General features: G+C 45.3%; 1 protein-coding gene and 1 pseudogene across 3 annotated transcripts in view; one reads left to right on the top strand and one right to left on the bottom strand.

Moving 5' to 3' along the window:
- The window catches only part of Npas2 (neuronal PAS domain protein 2), a 172,298-nt gene that overhangs the window by 68,009 nt on the left and 82,481 nt on the right, over nucleotides 1-21,808 (top strand). For all 3 annotated transcript variants that reach the window (XM_029538656.1, XM_021198519.2, XM_029538654.1), the window contains exon 2: nucleotides 2,122-2,178. In XM_029538656.1, coding sequence (XP_029394516.1) covers nucleotides 2,147-2,178 — 32 coding nt within the window. In that variant the 5' untranslated portion in view covers nucleotides 2,122-2,146. The remainder of the gene's footprint in view (nucleotides 1-2,121; nucleotides 2,179-21,808) is intronic.
- LOC110321300 lies at nucleotides 17,640-20,202 on the bottom strand (annotated as a pseudogene).

Here is a 21,808-nt window from a genome sequence, read left to right on the forward strand (position 1 = left end):
TTATAGTAAGAAAGTAATAAGTAGGAGAGGCATGGGAAGTGACAGAGATGACAAAGCCTTGGGAATAGGAGGCCCACTGGGATTCCTGGGCAGACGTTGCATTTTAAGGGGAGCAGTTTGACTGGCCAGGTTTTACCACCCAGAGAACTGGTAGCAAGGACTTGGGAGAGAGAGGTGGGAGGCAAAATGAGCGCAAGTCACTGGGGCTGTGTGACTTCAAATGGCTATAAACTCGGAAAAAGAACAAGTCCGGTGGTAGTGGCGCACACTTTTAATCCCAGCACTTGGGAGGCAGAGACAGGCAGATTTCTAAGTTCAAGGCCAGCCTGGTCTACAAAGTGAGTTCCAGGACAGCCAGAGCCATACAGAGAAACCCTGTCTCGAAAAACCAAAACAACCAAACAAACAAAGAAACAAAACAGCTGTTAGTCACCATTGGATGCCTAGTTTGTGGTGTATGCAGTTAGGATCTAGTACCCTAGGTGTCCCATCCCTCCCATAGATACAGGAGCTCTGTAGATACAGCTTAATGGACCTGCAGTCCTACCCTGGACACTCCCCACTGGCATTGCCCTTGGCAGGACAGAACCCGGGTAGAACATCACTGAATGTATTTCCCCCAGTATCTTTCACCATCAAGCATTGAGGAGATTCTATCTGGAGAGTGTCAAATGCACACACATGCAGGCGTGAAGTACATGTTAACATGATACAAACGTCAGATGAGAAATGGAGTCCCCCATGGGTCTATCCCTCAATCCACCTGAAAGGGCTATGGGGATAAGCTGCCATTGCTGCAGAGTTTCTTGCCTTTGCTCTGGGTCAGGTATGCGCTGGTACATGTAGGCAAGCAAGAACACAAGACAAAAAACACCTCAGTAAAAATTTCATGTAAAACTTCAAAGACGCAGAGTAGTTGCTGGTACATTTGCCAAGTATGGAGTTTAGAAGTCTGGTGAGGAGCACACGATGAGAGTGAGGCTGGGGTGAGCTAGGTCCTGGGGACTTGGGAAATACATGAACATTCCTGGACTTTTGAGTAATCTTCTTCATCCATGAGCTTTAAGGAAGGCTATGGGTCACACTTCTGCGGGGCTGAGTCCTCCTGGTCACGTGTTAGATAGAAGGTTTGTATCTTGGGATGGACCAAGCCAAGTGCAGCATTCCTAGGACATCATGAGCATCCAGCAAGAGCAACTTGCTAGTGTCCAGTTTGAGATGGAGACACGGTTTCATTGAGAAGGGGCCCTGGGACAATTCTCAACATGTGACCAGGAGACACCTAGATCTAGTTTTGAAAAATAATGATTGATTGCTTTAAAATTAAAAAAAAAAAAAGACTCATTCTCCAAGACTACAATGGATTTTCCAAGAAGCTACTTAAACATCACTCTGATAATGCCTTTCTACTCACAGGCATCTGTCAATGTGGCCTGAGACAAAAGCTGTAAAAATGCCTGAAACTTTATGAGGTGTGTGTGTTACATAGGTGCACACGTGTGGGTGGGTGTATGTGTCTATTAGGCACATCTGGAGGACAGAGGTTGATACAGTTTTCCTCTATTGTTATCCACCTTCCTGCCACCATAAGGTCCCTCAGTGAACCTGGAGCTCAGTGTCCCAGCTAGACTGGCTATCCAGTGAGTCCCTAGGGTCCACTTCCCTGTGCTTCCCAGTGTTGGGGTTTAGAGACACACTACCATGTTCTTGAATGCTAGATACCAAACTCAGATCTTCACACTTGTATAAAAATAAACACTTGAGCCACCTTCCCAGCATGATCCTAAGAATTTATTGCAATTTTATTTGGTTGTGTGGTCCCAAAGCATGTTGTTCCAACAGTGTGCTGCCCTGTCAGGTTAGACATGCCTGTACCTGACCCCTAAATGGCATGGATGCTTGAATCCAAACATGTCTGCTTAAATTCACATGGACAAGAACACTTTGGGATCCTCAGTACATTTTGGGCACACAGCAGGCTGCTGTGACCTGTAAGGTCAAGAATCACTGGGTTGAGGTGTGTATATTAGATAAGACCAACATAGTGACAACCATCAAAACCTGCAAGAAAGATCTAGAAGCAGACCACTCTCATCAGATTCTTTTTTCTGTTTTATTTAGCAGGCAAGACTGCATAGAAACTCTAATGGACGAAGATGAGAAGGATAGAGCAAAGAGGTAAGTGGAGACTGCCCCTGCCTCAAGGTGCATGAGACACTTCCACACTATTAAACTCAATGTGGCGGGCAGCTGTGGGATGCAGCTACACACTCTCTCCCTGAAACATTTCACAGTGGCTTTAAGATTTGCACCTCACCAGTGAAGTTGTCGTTGTGTGAGACTTGGCAAGAAGTCTGTGTTTTTAGTGTGCCTATGTGTTACCCTGCTGACAATGGTCTCCATTCAGAGGTCTCCAGTTTCTGCTTTTACAGGGCAGGTGCTGCTTGGCAAGTCAGGCTCATGGGAGCCAAGCAGGCCTGTGTTCAAGCTCTGGGGGTGGTGTCAGGGTGCTGCCTGACTGGACAGCAAGAGCATTATCGTTATCCCCCTATTCCTCTGTCCACATTCAGTTGTTACTGAGTGGGCAGTGGCTGAGCACTGCCTTTATATTAGCTCAGTTTCTTTATCTGTGTGGTAGCGGCATCGTGACCCCTTGTACCGTGGTTAAACAGTCAGGATTTACTAGCCTGGTAGTCATTATGTTAAAGCACCTACAACCCTACCTATGTTTATTCCTTTAAGGGTATTCACTGAATACCTACTGTGTTCAAGGTAGTCATGAAGTTGGGGTCGAAGGTCAAAAGTGGTCATCAACGTGACACAACCCACCCAAGTGCACAATCACTGTGCAAAGCTTGGTGAACCCAAGAAAGCACGGGAGAATAAATGAACTCAGTCCCCGCAGGAATGCACAGGTGATAAGCAACAGGGCAATGCTACAGACCACGGGGGTACAAGGGACAGGGCAGCAGTAGAGAGAAACATGAAAGGCTAGTCAGCAGAATGTTCATTGCAGGCCCACAGACAAGCCCCTCCCCTCCGATCTCATTCAGGTCTTTTCTACACCACATGGGGCAGGTACTCTGTCCTCTACTGTAGACTCCCTCATGAACCTGTGGAGATGAAGCACATACCTACGTCCCTCAACTTCATGATTGACTTGCAAGTAGTTGAGTCCCCATAGATCACCCCTTGTGTGGCCTCAAGAGCAACTGTCCCATGAGGAGAAAGCCATGAGAGACACCAGTCCACAGCCACTCACAAAATTTCTCAGTCTGAATCTACAAGAATGAGGGAATCTGGACTGCTTGAACCTCTCCTTGTATTTATATTAGCAAAAGGTCAATGCGTTGGCTGGCAGCTTGGATGTGGTCAGAGTGAGGAGCAGGAAGGGGCGGGCCAGGCATCGCCTTTGAACACATATTTTACTTGTTCTGAGGCAGTTCAGGGAAGAACCTAAATCTCGCACACGTGAGGTTATTTTACGTTTATCTCCACTCTTCCATGTGCACAAGCATCTGCAAAAACAGTCAACAATGAAGCCCATTAACTCCTGAGCTTATTCTGAAGCAACAAGCACTGGGCCCTTCACCTGGTCTTAGGAATCTCAGCCTCCTCTGGAAATGCTTCCCGTAGGTCACAAGTTGTAAGATTTGCAAAGTCCATTCGTGTCCCTCAAACAAGTAAATGAATGAACTCAATTGTAATGAAAATTCTGGGATTTTGGTGTCTTTTAACGACACAGAAATATTATAGGAATGTGTTTTTGTCTTAATCCCAGGTGTGAGCATAACGGAGCTGCTTCACAGCAGCTGATTATGATTTGCCTTGTGCTTTAGCAGAGGCTTGATTTTGCCACAGATCTCCCATTCTCCTGGAATCCCTGTACAGTGGGCTATTACTGTTCCTACATTACAGTAGAGAAACCCTAGGACCTGGGATTTCGCAGCCCACCAGTAGCCACGGGTATCAAATCTCAGTTCACCTGACCTCCTCCCACACTCAAGTAGAAGCTGTTCCCTTCAGTTTGCTTTGTGCTCAAGGGGCGGGGCAACAGGTGCTGGCAGTTGCTTTGCTCAAAGACCCCGAGAATCTACAGCTTTTCTGCATCATGCAACTGCTTTTGCTCCACATGTTGCTAATGATCAGTGGACGTTCCCTGTCCTGGGGTTGAAGAAATACATGGTCTTCTCTTTCACTTGACTAGGAAGTTGCTTCCATAATTCCAGGCATTTGGTTGAGGTGAGAGGAGTGGGGAGAGGCTATGGCTTTGCTGCATCTTATTCAAGAAATTCAAGAATGTCCAGAAAGATTAGCTGGTTCAGGGTTCTCAGTAGAAGGATTGCCGGATCTGAAATGTGAGCTGAACTCTTGTTTATTCTTTGATCCCTAGTCCAGCATGGTTTGGGCAAGGGGAAGGCATTAAAACTGGACAAGCAAGAACTCTGGACCCTCCACCACACTGAGGTAGCCATGTAGGAGAGGAAGGGCCAGTCATCCCCAGGTGCGTTGCTTCTTCTCAGTTCCCAAGTGGAAGAGATGACTAGGACCACATAGTGGTTTGAATAGGTTTGGCCCCCAGAGACTCACGCGTTTCAATATTCTTGGCCCAGAGAGTGGCACTATTAGGAGGTGTGGCCTTGTTAGAGGAAGTGTGTCACTGTAGGGGTAGGCATTGAGAGCCTCCTCCTAGCTGCTTGGAAGACAGTGTTGTCCTAGTTGCCTTTGGAACAAAATGTAGAATTCAGCTCCTTCTCCAGCGTCATGCCTCCTGGGACACTGCCATGTTTCTCACCCTCATGATAATTGACTGAACCTCTGAAGCTGTAAGCCAGTTCCAATTAAATGATTTCCTTGATAAGAGTTGCTTTGGTCATGGTGTCTGTTCACAGCAGTAAAACCCAAACTAAGACAGCTCTTCTCATTTTCATTAACTGAGTTATACAGTAAGCAACAGAATGCTGGGGAAGAAAACACATAGCATTATCCTTCCTGCCAAGCACACACAATGGGGAGCAATCATGGAAAACAGTTCATAAAGGAGAAACCAGAGCCTGCAGTCAGTGAGGCAAAGCCAGGAGAGCAACGGGATGTGTGAGCTCCGCCTTCTCACCAAATGCTTTGCACAGGCTGATCTTGTTTCATTGACTCGGTTCCTTTGGTCATAATTAACATAGGTCTGAATGGAAAGTCTCACAGGCAGAAGGCTGTAGCCAGCATAGAAGACTCTGAGTCCACACAGGCTTGTAGGGTACCAACCCTACAGGAATGAGGCAGAACACAAGAGCCCAGCCCTGTGCTCTGGACTGATGTTGCAGTTGGATCGCGGATGCTAATTTTGGTGTGATTTCCCATCCTAGGGTTTGGACTTCGTTTTATGTATATCATCATACATTCCATCGTGGGGTAAAAATGACAGCCATCGTTGAGGCTTCCTCTGTTTGTGTGGATGGTGATTAAGGTGGCGGCAGCAGGCATCACGAGAACAGGGCAGTAACGGGACACGGGATTCATTAATATTACCCCGTAATTTCCAGATGAGTGATTCTGTCCTCAAAACAAAGCGGAAAGTGGAGCTGTGCTTGCAGGCAGAATGCTAATTCTTCCCGTGGCCCAGTAACAGCAGAGTGCGGAAGGGGACTCCCTCCTCTGGGGTCTTTCATCTCCTACCTTGCTGGGTTCTGTTCTTTTGACTAAAGAGGACCGTCATCAGAAATGTGTGCCTGTAAAGTTTGGAAACCTGGGGCTGTCTTGGCTCAGGGAAACCCAGCATCTCTCTGGGGCATCTGAGGTAAAGAATAATTTATTTAAAAGCAAGCTCAGTGAACTCAATAAGTGGCCAACTAATCCAGGGTGGCCAGAAGTCCACCTTCTTGAACAGAGCATCTTTCTTTGGGAAAGGCCATCCATCCCTTCAGGAGTTTAGTGACAAGCTGCTAAGACCCAAGTTAAATGAGGCTTGTGTGAGTGTTAACTAAGAGTCACTGTGAAATTAGGCCAGCTTCCCATTGGGACCCAGACGATATTTCTGAAAATGGTAGTTAAGAGGAAAGATGTCCCTGAACCATCTCAGGAGGGAAGAAATGGCCCCGAAGCCACTCCGGATTGCCAGCCAAGCCTTTGGAGAAGTCACGGTAAATTCTTAAACTTTGCCTCAGGTGGCAGCGACCTGACCCATCTTGCCCCCCAAGGACTTGTCTGCCCTAAAACCCAGATAGCAACTTCTTCCACAAACTGCTTAGGCCTGTGAGCTACAACCTGAGTTACAGAAGACAGCTTGTGTCAGCCACGGGGCCTGGGGCAGCAAATCATGGGAACCGCACTGCCCTTCAGTGGGCCTTTCTTCGTGTTTGAGTTAGCCAAAGTGTGTTTGGGGGAGTAATCTCTGGAAATGCTCCCCCAAACAAGCCATCAGAGATGCTAAAGCATCATCCAGCAGGCAAGAGCTGTTCATTTACCTACAGTCCTGCCACTAAATCTTAATCTAGGGGGAAATACAACACAAACAAAATCAGCTGTTCTGACCATGTACTTCCCCATTTCCATACACAACTCTGCATAGAAGGCCCTTTGACCCACATTGTCTGTGCAGCAGACACACTGACTTAATTGCAACCCTTTCTGTGTCTAGGAAGGCTATAAAAGCAGCATTTGGAAAACATTGAAGGATTTAGAGACCACTTACAATGCCACTACTTAGATGGCTGCCCTTAGATTTTATTTATGTATGTCTACATAGTTGTGTATGTATGCATATGTACGTACATGTGTGTATGCTTGCATATGAAGGCCAGAGGTTAGCAATGGATATCTTCTTGTAGTTCTCCATCTTACTTAGTGGGGCAGCGTCTCTCACTGAACCTAGAGCTCACTGATCAAGTCCCAGACATCCTCCTGTCTCTCGCTCCCAGCACTGGGTTCACAGATGTTCACTGACTTTTATGTAGGTGCTGGGGATCCAGACTCAAGTCCCTGTGTTTCCAAAGCAACCTTACCCACTAAGCTAAACCCCACCAAGCCCCAGATGGCCATGTTTAATATTTGAGTACATTTACTGTCAAGTCTTCCTGAGTATTTGATCTAGTTTTAATAGGACTGTTCATAAGGTTTTAGTTAATATTGGTGAACATGTTCAGTTCACTCTTCCAAAAAGCTCTTCTTTCATGGATGGGACAGTATTAGTGTCAGGAATGTTTCAAATTTATTCCATGCTTTTGAACATTGCATGTCCAGTTCCAACTTTGGGAGTTGCCTGTGAATACCTAATTGATATCTTTCAATTCTAAAAACAAAACAAAACAAAACAAAAAAGCAAACAAAATAATTTAGTCTCCTTCTGCAGCTGAAATCCACACCTGCACATATACACACACACACACACACACACACACACACACACACACACACACACTCAGTTTCAGGGTCTGTGGAGCCTAGAAAAGAGAGCTGAATCTATTTCCAAAATGCTTTCTATACAAATTTAGTTTGCTCAGCTTATAGAACTTGTATCTGGGAGACCTCATCTTGTAACAGGAAGCTGTTAGACAGGTAAAACGGGGCAGAATATCCCAAAATATACAGAACTTTAAGGAAAAGTGTGTTGATATCCACTAAGGAATGGAAGAGGGGGAGGAAGAAGGAAGGAGAGAAAGGGGAGATGGAGGGAGGAGGAGGGGAGAGAGAGACAGATCTTGGAGTAGTTTACCAAGAAGGAGCACAAATTTTAATTTTCCCTGCATCTTCCATCCATCTAGTTTTCTGTTCTGGCCCATCTGCATTGCCTATTTTGAATGCCTAATGTCCTTTTTGCCTGTCAGTATAAGACTGGGTTGCCTGTCCTTAACAAATGGCTTTGTGCTGTATTCATTGAACAGTACATAAAGCACAGAACAGGGGATGAATGAGGACTTGCTTTTCAAAAGGCCTCAGAAGATTTTTACGAGGAAAGAAAAGGATTTTTACTAATCCCAACTGACCCAAAATCACTCTCAAAACTACCAACAGATGTTGTCAACCTATATCCACATGTTGTCCCCCACATTTATGGGACATTTGTTTAAAGTTGTTTTTAACCTGTTGGCTGAATTAAGCAAATCATTACCACAACACACAGCAGCACAGATAAATCTTTCTGGATCAGGGGCCTGGAAGAGTACCTAAATTAAGATTAAAGCTCTGCCGGGCGTGGTGGTGCACGCCTTTAATCCCAGCACTTGGGAGGCAGAGGCAAGCAGATTTCTGAGTTCGAGGCCAGCCTGGTCTACAGAGTGAGTTTCAGGATAGCCAGGACTATACAGAGAAACCCTGTCTCGAAAAGTCAAAAAAGAAAAAACAAAGATTAAAGCTCTGCATTATAAGCTGATTGCACAGAAAATCCAAGGCACAGTAAGGTTAATTAAATCGCTCTCTTAAAGGCAAGTTACACTTAAATAGGCTGAGTACACACACAGTAAGCTAGCAGGTTAAGAACATTGTCTTGGATGATCTCAGGACATACTATTAACTCACTTGTGAGGTCTGCAAAAGTTTGGTCTCTTGAAAGGTATCCAAGATATTAAAACACATGGATACATCTATATTTTAGAAATTAACTATTCTTGATGTTTGTTTTATTCTTCTTGAGGAAAGGTCTCATGTAGCACAGGCTGGCCTCCTCAAACTCATTATGTAGCCAAGGATGACTCTGAACTCCATGTCCTCCAGCCACCATCTCCCAAATGGTCAAATTAAAAGTGTATGCCACCATACCCTGCTTAGCATTAACTATTCTTGATATGTTCCTGTACAAAGACCCCAAAATGTCAGGGGTTGAAGCAATGCCACACATCTCACATGGTCAAAACCTAACCTAGATCTGAGGTTATACATCCAGCGAACTGATATGTTCATATATGTGTTATCATGGCTGCTTACTAGTGATGTATTATAAACGTTGGCTCAAACCAAATTGTCACAGAAATGCCATGGAAAGACAGGAATGCTTGGCTTATCTCCCCATCTCTTAGTGCAAAAGCCACTAGAAATGTGTTTCCTAAGAGTCTCCCATAACTACTGACAAAGTCACTCCTTCAAGAACATCTTCAAAGCCCCCAATGTCAGGCTCCCCAATTCTTTGATTTCCCCCACCTTTGAATCCCATGGGTCTTTTATAGATTCTCTTTATAAAAAATGTGTTGAAGGCTCTGGATTCCGGTGAGGCATAGTCAGTTCTTCCCAGGTGTCCGTCACATCCATCACATTGAACATGGCTGTAGACCTGGTCAAATGCGTGGGCCAGCTCTTTAAGGTCTGCAAAAGGCAATTAACAATGCCAGACCGAGGAGGTCTCTCTTTTGGAAGCCCTGGCATTAGGTTCAGCTTTGTTTGCCCTCCAGGTTTTCCTGTCCTAGATTCAGTGCAGACCCAGACCCAGAAGTGGGTTCCGAGGACCGAGAGGCTTTCTAACACAACATCAGGGTCTCCTGATGCTCTGGTGCAGCGAGGTGATACCTGAGCTTTCCTGCTCTCATTCCATTTCTTCCCACCACTAAGGCGTTTGTCTGCTGCGGCAGCCGCAGTAGCAGCAGGAGCTGTGGGAATGCAAGGGGTGCTGACAAACAGGAGCCTCTTCTCCAGTCAGAGGAGCTATAGAGGAGCTGGAACCCTGATGGTTTTCTCATCCTCTGTTTCCATACTGCTTGGCCCCAAATACAGATGTCGGCATAGGAGGTATAAGGCAGAGTAGAATTAAAAAAGGAGACAACTTTTTAAACAAGAGAATGAAAAGGGGGTACGGGGAAACCAAAGTCCTGGACAGAGTTCTTGGGAGGAGTAAAATGACCCTAGACCTATTCCTGGAATCCAAGACTAACTGTGTGGGACTGACTTGAAGAGCAGTGTGGAGTTCTCACCAGAAACCACAGAAGATTCTAGACGTGGCACAGCATTTTTTTTTTTTTTAAGTGTCAAAGGAAAACTGTTAATCCCAAATGCTACATCCAATGAATGTCCTTCAGGGATGACACTAAGAGAAGATGACATCCAAGAAATGAGACCAGGCTGTCAGGAGACCCACTAGGGAAGAGCTGCTAAAGTGTCACCAACAGGAAGGAAATAATATCAGACAGAGACAGGTATGGGGCATAAAGGATGGAAATGGCAGCTTACTGGAGAGAGAGAATGATATCTGACATGTTAAAGCAGCACCGCGTCCGAGCTTATTGGTACTCAGCATCTGTATGCAGACTTCTTAAAAAGAGACACTGTAGATACATTTTAAACCGAGAAAGCAATAAAGAGAAATACACAGTGTAAAATTTCACATGCACTAGACAGGTGCTGAAAAGTTAAGTTTCTATTGTACAATTCCTAGAATTTTTGCTATACATGTTACAGAGAAATTTGAAGGAAAGTTAGATGAGTATATAATTCAAAAGAAGATAGAAAAAAACAAGCAGGAACAACAACCCAAAAGAAAGAGTGAACAAACAGAAAACAGACTGTAGAATGATATGTTAAACCCAAACATGGATGCTCGCACACACACACACACACACACACACACGTACACAGAGAGAAGAGAGAAGGGGGTGGGGCAGAAGCAAGCGCTCACATATGCCCACAGGCAAACTAATGCATTGAATATAAAGTATCTAAATATGACAGATTGTCATAGTGAGGTTTTTAGATTTATTTATTTCTAATCAGGTGTATATGTCTGTGTCGGGTCTGTGCACAGAGTGCACGTGCTGGTGAAAGTCAGATCCTCTGGCACTGGAGTTACAGGCGTTTGTGAACTGCCTGAATACATGGGCACTGAGGCCCAAACACACTCTACCATACCTGACACACTCCCAGAACCAGTAACCCATCTCTCCAGGTCCACTTTAGTAGTAGTAATAGTAGTAGTAGTAGTAGTATATTTTATGTAATCTTTGATAATTTCACATAATGTGAAATTATCATATTCAGCCCTATTTCTCAATTCTTCATGACACCTTCCCCATGTCCCCCTCCCACTTCATGCCTTCTTATTACTTTTATAACCCATTGAGTCCAGTTAGTGCTACCCATCTACGCATTCATGCGGGTCCATTTACTAAACGTTGGTCAGCCTACGAGCAATCACACTTGTCTTAGAGTTTCTATTGTTGCAATGAAACACCATCTCCAAAGAGCAATTTGAGGAAGAGAAAGCTTATTTGGCTTATACTTCTATATAGCTGTTCATCCTTGAAAGAAGTCAGGACAAGAACTCAAGTGAAAACATGGAGGGGTACTGTTTACTGGCTTGCTCTGCCTGCTTTCTTATGGAACCTGGGGCCACCAGCCCAGATGGCCCCACCCACAATCGGCTGGGCTTCCCCCTCTGGTCACTAACTAAGAAAATGCCCTACAGGCTTGCCTACAACCCCACCTTCTGGAAGCATTTTTTTATTGAGGTTCCTTCCTTCCAGATGACTTTAGCTTGTGTCAAGTTGACATAACTACGCAGCACAATATCCCTAAAGAAAGCTAACTCTCTTCACCCAGTAGTCATCAGCTACTAACAGCTCCTCACTGAGGATTTATGGCTCATATGCCCCTCACCCACTGATGCTAGCATGTACTTGTGGCTGTGTTTCCTCTGGCTCTTCCAACCTTTCTCCCTCCACTTCTGCAATGTTTCCTGAGCCTCACCACAAGTGCTGTGATACAGTTGTTCCATCCGTGCCTGATGGCTCCCCAGACATCCATTCTCTGCACTTGGACCCGTTGTGGATCTTTGTATTAACCACCCACCACACAAAGACAGGCAGAAAGCTGCAGAAATCTATGGGTATAACCATACATTTTTAGAAGGCAGCTTGATACAGTGTCGGTTTAGCAAAAGCAAAGCAAAGAGATCTCTGTAAGAGCAAGGAGGTCACACCTGGGGCCTGTGAGCTCCCAACCCTGGGGTTCTGGTGAGATTTTCAGTACTCGGCATGAGTTTCCTTCTGTGGAGTGGTTGGTTACCCCAATAATATTCATGACATGGCTGTACCCATAGGTATGCCTTGCCAGGTTAGGTGTCACTGTAACTCTGAGAGGTCACAACTCTGTAAGACCTAGGATAGCTTTTCTTCACTCCTGGCATAATGAACTCTAGTCAGCAGATGAAAGTTTCCAGGTCAATACCAGCTTGATTTTTCTAAGTCCCGTGTCCAAAGCATGAGACATCTTCGGTAACTGAGTCTTGCCGTCAAGCAGAATGGAAAAAAATAAAAATAAAATAAAATAAAGCAAGCCTAACTGCATGCTGTCATATGACACTTACCCACAAACCTGATCCTATAAATAGGTTGGAAATAAAACGGAAAATTACACACATACACACACACACACACACACACACACATACGACACAAACAGTAATTTTAAACAGTGATATCAAATGTATGTTAGCACATGAAATATAACCAGGGAGACAGAGTGACACTGCATAGAGGTAAAAGATCAATTCATCAAGAAAAGCTAATAATTCTGTTGTTATCATCGTGCAATGGGTATCTATGCACACTGAAAAGCGAGCGCTTCCAAGCCTGTGCAGCCCAGCCAGAGGATCCAACAGGAGACTTTGCTGTGCTGCTCTCAGTCCTGAGCCAGTGAGCGAAGTGCAGCGGAGATGCTAAGCTGACTGACGTTTCTAGAACACCCCACACAGCAGTATCATCAGAACCCGATTTTCAAGTACCTATTGAACACGTACCAAGAGAGACCAAATGTTGCTTCATGAAACAAGCGTTGAGAAATCCAAATGAAGCAAAATTAAATTAGGAACAGAAAAAAAATTTTTTTTCAGGAAAGATAATCTCTGGAGCTTAGAAATTAAAAAACAAACTTCCAAGGAACCCACCGAACCCACAGATCTAAAAGGCTGTCTCAAGGAGTATTGGAGACCGTGTGGACCGAATGAAACGGAAAGTGCCTTCCAGGGGCTGTGTGCTGCAGCTGCTGAGTGCCCAGAGAACCCTGCAGCATTAGATGTCCGCGTTAGAAAAAAGAGAAGGTGGGAGCCACATCCAAGCTCCCACCATGACAGTGGGGCCTGGGAAAATGACTCATCTGTTAAGAGCTGCTGTTGTAGAGGACTTATGCTCAGTTCCTGGCAACTGCTCGTAACTCTATTTCTGGGGCATCTTCTGACCATGTACTGTGCACACATACTCAAATTCATATTCAGACAGACAGACAGACAGACAGACAGACACACACACACACACACACACAGAAACAAGGGCTGGGAAGCACCTCAGTTAGTAAAGTGCCTGTTGTACAAACATGAGAACTTGAGTTCAGAACCCCGACCCTAGCACCCATGCAGAACCAGGTATCCATCACTAGGGGTCAGGAGCCAAAATAGATGGCTTCCTGCATCTCACTGGCCTGCCAGCCTGTTTGAACCAATAAGCTCCCAGGTTAGTGAGAGGCTTTGTCTCAGAAGATAAGGAGGAGAGCAATTAAGGGAGATTCCTGGTGTTGATTTCTGTCCTGCGCACCCAGAGAGCAGAGAGCAGGGGTGGGGAATGAAGGGGAGAAAAGGAGATAAGAGAAAGAGAAAAACAAAATAAATTCATAGAATTAACACAGCCAGTAAGTCCTTATCTTCAACAAGAAGAACAGCATAGGTCGACAACATTGAAAAAATAAAACAAGGGGGCTGGTGAAATGGCTCAGTGGGTAAGAGCACTCGACTGCTCTTCCAAAGGTCCGGAGTTCAAATCCCAGCAACCACATGGTGGCTCATAACCATCNGTAACAAGATCTGACGCCCTCTTCTGGAGTGTCTGAAGACAGCTACAGTGTACTTACATATAATAAATAAATAAATCTTTAAAAAAAAGAAAGAAAGAAAGAAAGAAAGAAAGAAAGAAAGAAAGAAAGAAAGAAAGAATAAAACAAGAAGACAAAAAAGTTGGCTAAGCAGAGAAGAGATTTTTTTTTTAAGAATCAAGCAAATTGGCATGGAGATTGAGACACAAATCGCCAGTAATGAGAACAAGAGAGGATGCACCACTACAGAACCTTTTGACATTAAAAAGGTCATAAGGAAGTTCTGTGACCAGCTGTGTCCATGTAGATTCAGATGAGACGGAGCAGTGGTTTAATAACCACAAGCAACCAGACTCACAGTTGGTAAGAGAGCCAGGAGAGTTTGCTGGTGCATTGATTTGAAGTTACAAATGGAAACTATAAAAACCCAGATCCAGATGGTTTAATTGATGAATTCTGAATTCTGCCAGATATCGGAAGGAAGAAATCCCTCCCTCTGTATGCAGTGCTCTGCAGAAACGAAGAGCGGAGGAAGCAAGCTCCAGCTCATTTTATAAGGGCAGCATTACCCGTGGGGCAAATGAGAAGATAAACCATGTTCCTTGTGAATTCAGACAGAACATCCCTCAACTTAAAAAATAAATAAATGTGGTAGTGCACACCAGCACTTGGGAGGCAGAGGCTGATGGAGCTCTGAGTTTGAGGCCAGCCTGTTCTACAGAGAGAGTTCCAGGACAGCCAGGGCTACACAGAAAGATCCTGTCACACAAAAAAAGGAAAATGTTGGTGAGCCAGCTGGGCGTAGTCGTTCATACCTGTGACGTCAGCACTCAGGAGCTGAGGTGGGAGGGGTGTGTGTGAGACCGACCTGGACTACATGATAAGACCTTGTCTCTCCAAACAGCACACGGCAAACACACAGCACTGGTGTTTCTGTCTCTGTCTCTGTCTCTGTTTCTGTCTCTTTGACTTTCTCTGCCTATCTTTGTGTGTGTGTGTGTGTGTGTGTGTGTGTGTGTGTGTGTGTGTGTGAGTGGTAAAGTCACAATCAAGTACAATTTATCTAAGGGATGCCAGACGATTTAGTATTAGAAATGACTGAGTACAATCCACTGTTTTAATGCACTGAAACCCCACATTATCATGCAACTGATGCAGATAAAGAGCGTAATGATATTAAACAATTTTTCATGACATATAAATCAGTGCGCAACTCAAAATAGACCATCAATTGAACTGGAAAATGTATGAAACTCTAAGAGAAAATAGTATGACCTTGGATCTAGCACCAAAAGTATAAGCCAAAGGAAAGGGAAAGATCAGGGATGAGGGCCTGGGAGGAGGGAGGGGGAAGGGGAGGGGAGGGCAGGAGAGGGGAGAGGAGGGGAGGGGAGAGGAGGGGAGAGGAGAGGAAAGGAGAGCAGAGCTATGGTTTGGAGAAAACATTGGCAAATCCCATATTTTCCAAAGAACTTGTACCCAGAACATAATTTAGCAGCAAGGAACAAGCAATGCAGGTAAAAGTTGAAGAGGAGAGTGCCAGTGAGCGGGCTCCATGGGTAAGGCTCCTGCTCACAAGCCTCTCTGGAAACTCCCTGCAGGTGGCAGGAAAGAACTCACTCCACAGGTTTGTCCTCTGACCCCCATAGGTGGGCTGGGACACACACACAAACACACCCAGCACATGTGTTATATCATTATTCAAGATACTAATGCAAGTGGAAACCCCAATAAAGCACCGTAGTGCATTTCTCAGGAAAGCTGGGAGTTAAGCTCTAAAGCCCTGGGAGACTGAGAACCACTGGCTCATTTGTATGTCGCTAGTGGGAGGGAGGAAGCCACCTTGGAGAAGGAGGTTGATAGTTGCTTATAAAAGTGAATATGCACCCTCCCTAGGAGCCAACCCTCCTGCTCCTGTATTGTGTACTTCAGAGAGCTGAAATTTTTCACTTAAGAACTAGAAACAGTGTTTGCATCCTCTCTGTTATCCATAATGACTTGGCCCAGAAACCACATGACTGTCCTTCAGTGGGCAGATAAACCGGCTGTGTCATTCGTTTGTACAGTAGAAAAATGCTTGGTAGCAAGAAGGAGCGAGGCAGGGATACAACTCAGATGACTCTGAAAGGTACTATGCTGGGCAGAAGGAGCCAAGTTAGTTCAAAAAACAGCATGCTGGGTTTGGAGAAATCACTCAGCGACCATGCATGCTCGCTGCTCTTCCAGAGGTCCCAAGTTCTGTTCCCTGGTCCCACATTTGGTAGCTCCCAACTGCCTGTAATTCTGTCTCCAAAGCATCTGACACCCTCTTCTGGCTTCTGAAGATACACACATAAATATTTAATCATTAATATTTTAGTTTTTGATCAAAATATAATTACATATTTCTCCCCCTTATCTCCATCTTCCAACCCATCCTATGTCCTCCGCCATCTTCCATCTTCCCTCTCAAACTCAAATTCATGGCCTTCTCTTCTTTAATTATTACACACACACACACACACACACACACACACACACACGATGTACTGGCTAGTTTTGTGTCAACTTGACACAGCTGGAGTTATCACAGAGAAAGGAGCTTTAGTTGAGGAAATGCCTACATGAGGCCCAGCTGTAAGGTATTTTCTCAATTAGTGATCAAGGGGGAAAGGCCCCCTTGTGGGTGGTGCCATCCCTGGGCTGGTAGTCTTGGGTTCCATATGAGAGCAAGTTGAGCAAGCCAGGGGAAGCAAGCCAGTAAAGAACATCCCTCCATGGCTTCTGCATCAGCTCCTGCTCCCTGCCCTGCTTGAGTTCCAGTCCTGACTTCTTTCAGTGATGAACAGCAGTGTGGAAATGTAAGCTGAATAAACCCTTTCCTCCCCAACTTGCTTCTTGGTCATGATGTTTGTGCAGGAATAGAAACCCTGACTAAGACATACAATAAATACCCAGATAGAAATACGACTTGCTGAGTCCATTCAGTGTGTCTTGTGTATCCTATGATTTCAGGGATGACTGCCTGATATGAGATAGCCAATCAGGGAGCTCTCCCTGGAAAGACTAATTTTCCATCTCTTGGCAATTGTTAACTGGCAGTGGTTCTTCATCTAGTGGTGAGTCACATGGTAGGTTCCCATTCTACATTGGCATATCAGCTGGTATTCTCATTGCTCAGGTCTTGTTTAGGAAGCTGTGTTGCTGAGCTTTATGACTGTAGCTTCTCTGTCATGGGTAGAAAACACGATCTCACAGTAAACTCTCTGGTCCTTTTTTAAAGCAAATATTTAAACTATTTATTTCCATTAAGTTACAGATCTGAAATACATGTGGATATGTATTTGAATGCATATGAATTACCACACCCAGACACGCACACGGGGTGGCGGGGGGTGGGGAGACAGAGAGATAGAGAGAGAGTGTGAGACAGAGAGAGACAGAGAGAGGAGAATTACCAGAGCTCTGTGTTTGCCTTGTGGTATTTGGAGATAACAAGCGATACTTGTTATCACTGGAAATTATGTGTAGACATGAGACGAATGGAGGGTTATACTATAGTCATGAAAGAAAAAGTCAAAAATTTTGAGTACTTAAGTGATTGTAGTAAAAAAAATTTTCCCCTCCCCCCAAAAAAGAATTGTTCCCTTAGTTTTTTTTTAATCACACAAATCCCAATAGATAATATATAGTACTTCAGATTGTTATAGATAAAACCATCATTCCAAATCGTTAAACTAGTTACATATATTGCACTACTCTTGGTGAAGACAGACTTTAGCATTGATAAGGCGGCAGAGGGTTGATTTAGGGACTCTCGGCTATTCAATAACGTCTGCATGGTCATTAAAGATAGTGTTCTGTGTTTTCCCCCTCGGCAAGACTATTCATGCTGAGAGGATCTGTGGCTGGAGCACTGTTCCTTTTAAGAGCCGGACCTTGCACTGCCACGCAGATGTCCACTTACTCATCTCATAGTCGATAAGTCGTCCCCCAATGAGCCGAACTACTTCATCTGTTACACTGCATCCAAACAGAAGCCAGTTTCGAGGTTGTGCCTTGTAGGCAAATCTCATGAATATCAGAGAACAGCAACAGAGGGCGAAAGTCATCTGCCCACTGATACTCTCTGGAGATTTCTTCATGTCACTGACAGCAGCAATGGGGAGATCCCAGTTGGCACCTGAACCCCAGAAGCACACTCATGCGATAGTCCCAGAAGTCCTTGCTCCAGACATAGTCCTCCCCCACTTTGCGCGCCAGCACTCCAGCTGTGGAGGTATGGTTGGCGGTGAAGTTGCCACCCAGACAGGTAACACCAGTGTCAATCCACCTGGCTAAGGCCTCCTCTGACTCTTAAAGCAGTGATACCCCACTTATCTCCATTGCTCTGAGCCTTGCGTGTAGGTTGTAGTGTCCATGAAGCGATTTGGGTTGTGCACCCTGTGGTCAGTTCTACCCTTGCGTTTTGATCCATTGAGGTTTTCTGAATGGTCTCCATCTGATGTAAAGGGAAGCTTCTTTGATGGGGGATGGGAGCTACACTTGCTTGTAGATATTGTGACAGATATTTAGAATGTAGATGGCTATTGTGAAGGTTTGTATATGCTTGGCCCAGGGAGCGGCACTATTAGGAGGTAGCCTTGTTGGAGTAGGTGTGTCAGTGTGGGTGTGGACTTTCAGACCCTCACCCTAGCTGCCTGGAAGTCAGTATTCTGCCAGCAGCCTTCAGATGCAGATGTAGAACTCTCAGCTCCTCCTGCACCATGCCTGTCTGGATGCTGCCATGTTCCCACCTTGACGGTAATGGACTGAACCTCTGAACCTGTAATCGAGCCTCAATTAAATGCTGGCCTTTATAAGAGTTGCCTTGGTCATGGTGTCTGTTCACAGCAGTAAAACCCTAATAGAGCTAGGTTTCCAGGGCCATCACAATCTCCCTCCTGTGTAATGTACAGTGGCATGCTGCATGTGAGTATTTATTATCTAAGATTACAGATGTTCGTCACCTTACAGTGGGGCCACATTCCGTAAACTCTGCTAAGGTGGAAATCCTAAAAGTTGTCATGCCTGCAGCATGCTGGGCCAACAGAACACCTCAGCTTGGCCATGTAGGATGTTGTAGGCCATCGGTTGTTTCCCCTCGTGACTGACAGAACTGTGGATCACAGCTGTATCATAACCTAGGATCTTGCCACCTGTCACTAGCTAGGAAAAGGTTGAAATCCAAAGCTCATAGTTTAGCTTCTAGTGAGCCACGCCAGGTTATCAGATGTTGGGGACCATCAGTGTAGTTGTGGGGAGCAGAACAGAGCTTGCCAGACTGTAGGTGTGAGGTGGATGAGAGTTTGAGGGTCAATGCTGAGTCCCATGCTGTGTATGTGCAGAAATATGCAAAAACAGACTCTTCCTAGATGTTACCTTCAAGATTGCAAGTTTAAAAGAATTCTAACAGCAGTGTTACCTTACTGTGGTGGTGTGACTAAAAATGGTCATCATAGGCTCGTGGTTTTGGATGCTTAGTCACAAGGCAGTGGAACTCTTGAATGGGATTAGAAGGATTCAGAAGGGTGGCCGTGTTGGAGGAAGTGCGTCACTGGAGGTGCGCTTTGAGGTTGTTTTTTTTTTAAACAAAACAAAACAAAACAAAAAGACCCTTACCTGTGTTGTTTAAGAGTTTCTCTCTTTCAGCCTGTGGATCAGGACATAGCTCTCAGCTACTGCTCTAGAGCCACACCCGTCCCCATGGTCCTCACCATGATGATGATGGACTAAGCCTCTGAAACTGTAAGCCAGCCTCAGTTGAATGCTTCCATGTATGAGTTGCTGTGGCCATGGTGTCTCTTTGTGGCAATGGAAGGTTGATTAGGACACTTACCTAAACATCGGAGACTGGGCAGAGAGAGAGACGCCTTCATCTAGAAACCCCTGAAACCTGAGAGCCCCATGGCCAGTGTTAGGCTGACACCCGAAAATAACGGAGACACTGGTGTGGTCTCTGCAGAGTGCCTCTGCAATCCTCCATCTGACAGGTTGAATTTCTCCTGCCTTTTCCTGGTCTTCTCACCAGCTTCTACTCTAATACCCAGCACCTTGTCTCAGACTCGTCCATATGTTCTGCCAAGATGTCTGGATCTCACTTTATGGCTTGGATGATACCCAAAACTAGTTATACACATGGAAATAGTGGTACAAGGGACAGAGTCAGGTTTTGTCTGGCTGAGATGAGGCCAGGCCACTAAATGGTTACCTAAGCTCTCTGGTCTGGACACTGAACAAACCCAAGTTGGAATCACAGATTCCACCCTCCCTTTTGCAGAAATACTAGGATACTGGTCTGTAGTTCTTCTCCTGACGGGTTCCTGTGTCCGAACATTCCAGGTAGGCAATGGGACTGTCTTCATCAATACCTTCTTCATGGCTGATCTGAAACAGGAAGAGGCTGGGCATGGTGTTTCCCTTCTTGGTGAAGATGCTAAAAATCCTTCCCAATATGCATTGAACCTGAATTTAAACCCATTCCTGTTCTGCCCAAGCTAGGTAGACTCGAGTATACATTTGCCTGGATTCCCAAACTGGACTACACTGGCAAGAACCAGAATATACTCACTTTCCCATAAGTATAAATTCACCTTGGAGTCACACGTGAAGATTTGTTTACCTTTTTGCCTCTTCCTCATTGCGTGACAAGGGTGATATTATGTCCTGTTTTGAAATGCGACAGTCTGAGGAGCCTTTTTCTCTCTCATCTCAGAAACTTAAGAGGACCCTTCAGGGGAGTCTCTATGCATTTTGCCTTGTTACCACAAAATACCTGGCAGTAGAGTCTTTAAGAAAAGGGTCCTTTTGCTTATGTTCCCCAAAGTCTGAGGATGTGATGGTAACATTGGCTTCCAGTAAGGACTTTATGGTGGGATGAGTGAGTGAGTTCACATGAAAGAGAGGGAGGAGGGGTGGGAAAGCAGAGGGGAGAGAGACAGAGAGAGACAGAGAGAGCGAGAGATATGATGATGAGAGAGCAAGACATGAAACAAGAGTAAATTAAGAAAACAAACTTGCTTCATAACAACCTACTAGTCCACGTAGTCTTAATCTTTTCCCAGGGTGAAGGACCAGTAGTCTCTCATTAGTCCCCACCTCCTCAGAGCACCCCCACCTCTCCTAAGGGACCACCACCTCTCCATACTATCATATCGAGGCTCTTGTTATTAAGTGTTCTCAATCCGAAGCTCAGGATGAGCTAATTGTCCATTGCCTGGCTCCTCTGACTCGTTGCCAAGGCAGGATCCAGCAGTTCTGAAGGGACCGTGAGTCTCTGACTGGGAACAGACCCCTTGCTATTTGTGCCTACATTTCCATGTCCAAGGAGCCACAGTGTGACTGGCCACTGGCGTTCAGGGCAGGCAAAGGCCATCCTATCTGTTTGAAAGAGAACAGGGAAATGCTAGCTGAACAGCAACACCAATCACATCGACCACAGCAACAGAAAGGCTACTCCTTGAGGCGCTGGGGCTGGCGTCCGCCTCTGCTCTCTGTTTTCTATGATGTCCTGTCTCTAAGGGGACCAGACTTGTGAGATGCTGTTTTCTGTAGGGTGTGGGTTTCATTCCTGCGGTATGAATGAAAGCTAAGCCATCCGCATTAGTCACTCTTGACTCTGGGCTCCCAGAATACTGGGTAAGTGGCTTCTTAGATGATGCCACGTGATTTGGGGAAGCTACAGCGAGGGGCAGGAGTGATGCCTAAGCCAGCCTGCATTGCAGCGGTCCTACTGTGTGATGGTGATAAGTTACACAGTCTCTTTCAGTGCTTTGGCTTCTTCACCTGGAAAACATGTAAGAATGGTACCTCCCTCACAGGACCATTGTAAGGAGGAGAAAAGCAACATGGCCGGGTGCCACTTACTGACAGAAACAGACTCTGAGAAATGAATTATATGGTGATTTCTGTCTCTGCAAGCATCATAGACCATACCATACAAGCTCAGATGACATGTCCTACTGCACACCCAGGCTAGTGTTGGTGGGGGAGGGTCTGCCTGTCTGTGTGTCTGTGT

Source organism: Mus pahari, chromosome 5 (assembly GCF_900095145.1).
Source record: "Mus pahari chromosome 5, PAHARI_EIJ_v1.1, whole genome shotgun sequence".
Classification (NCBI taxonomy): domain Eukaryota; kingdom Metazoa; phylum Chordata; class Mammalia; order Rodentia; family Muridae; genus Mus; species Mus pahari.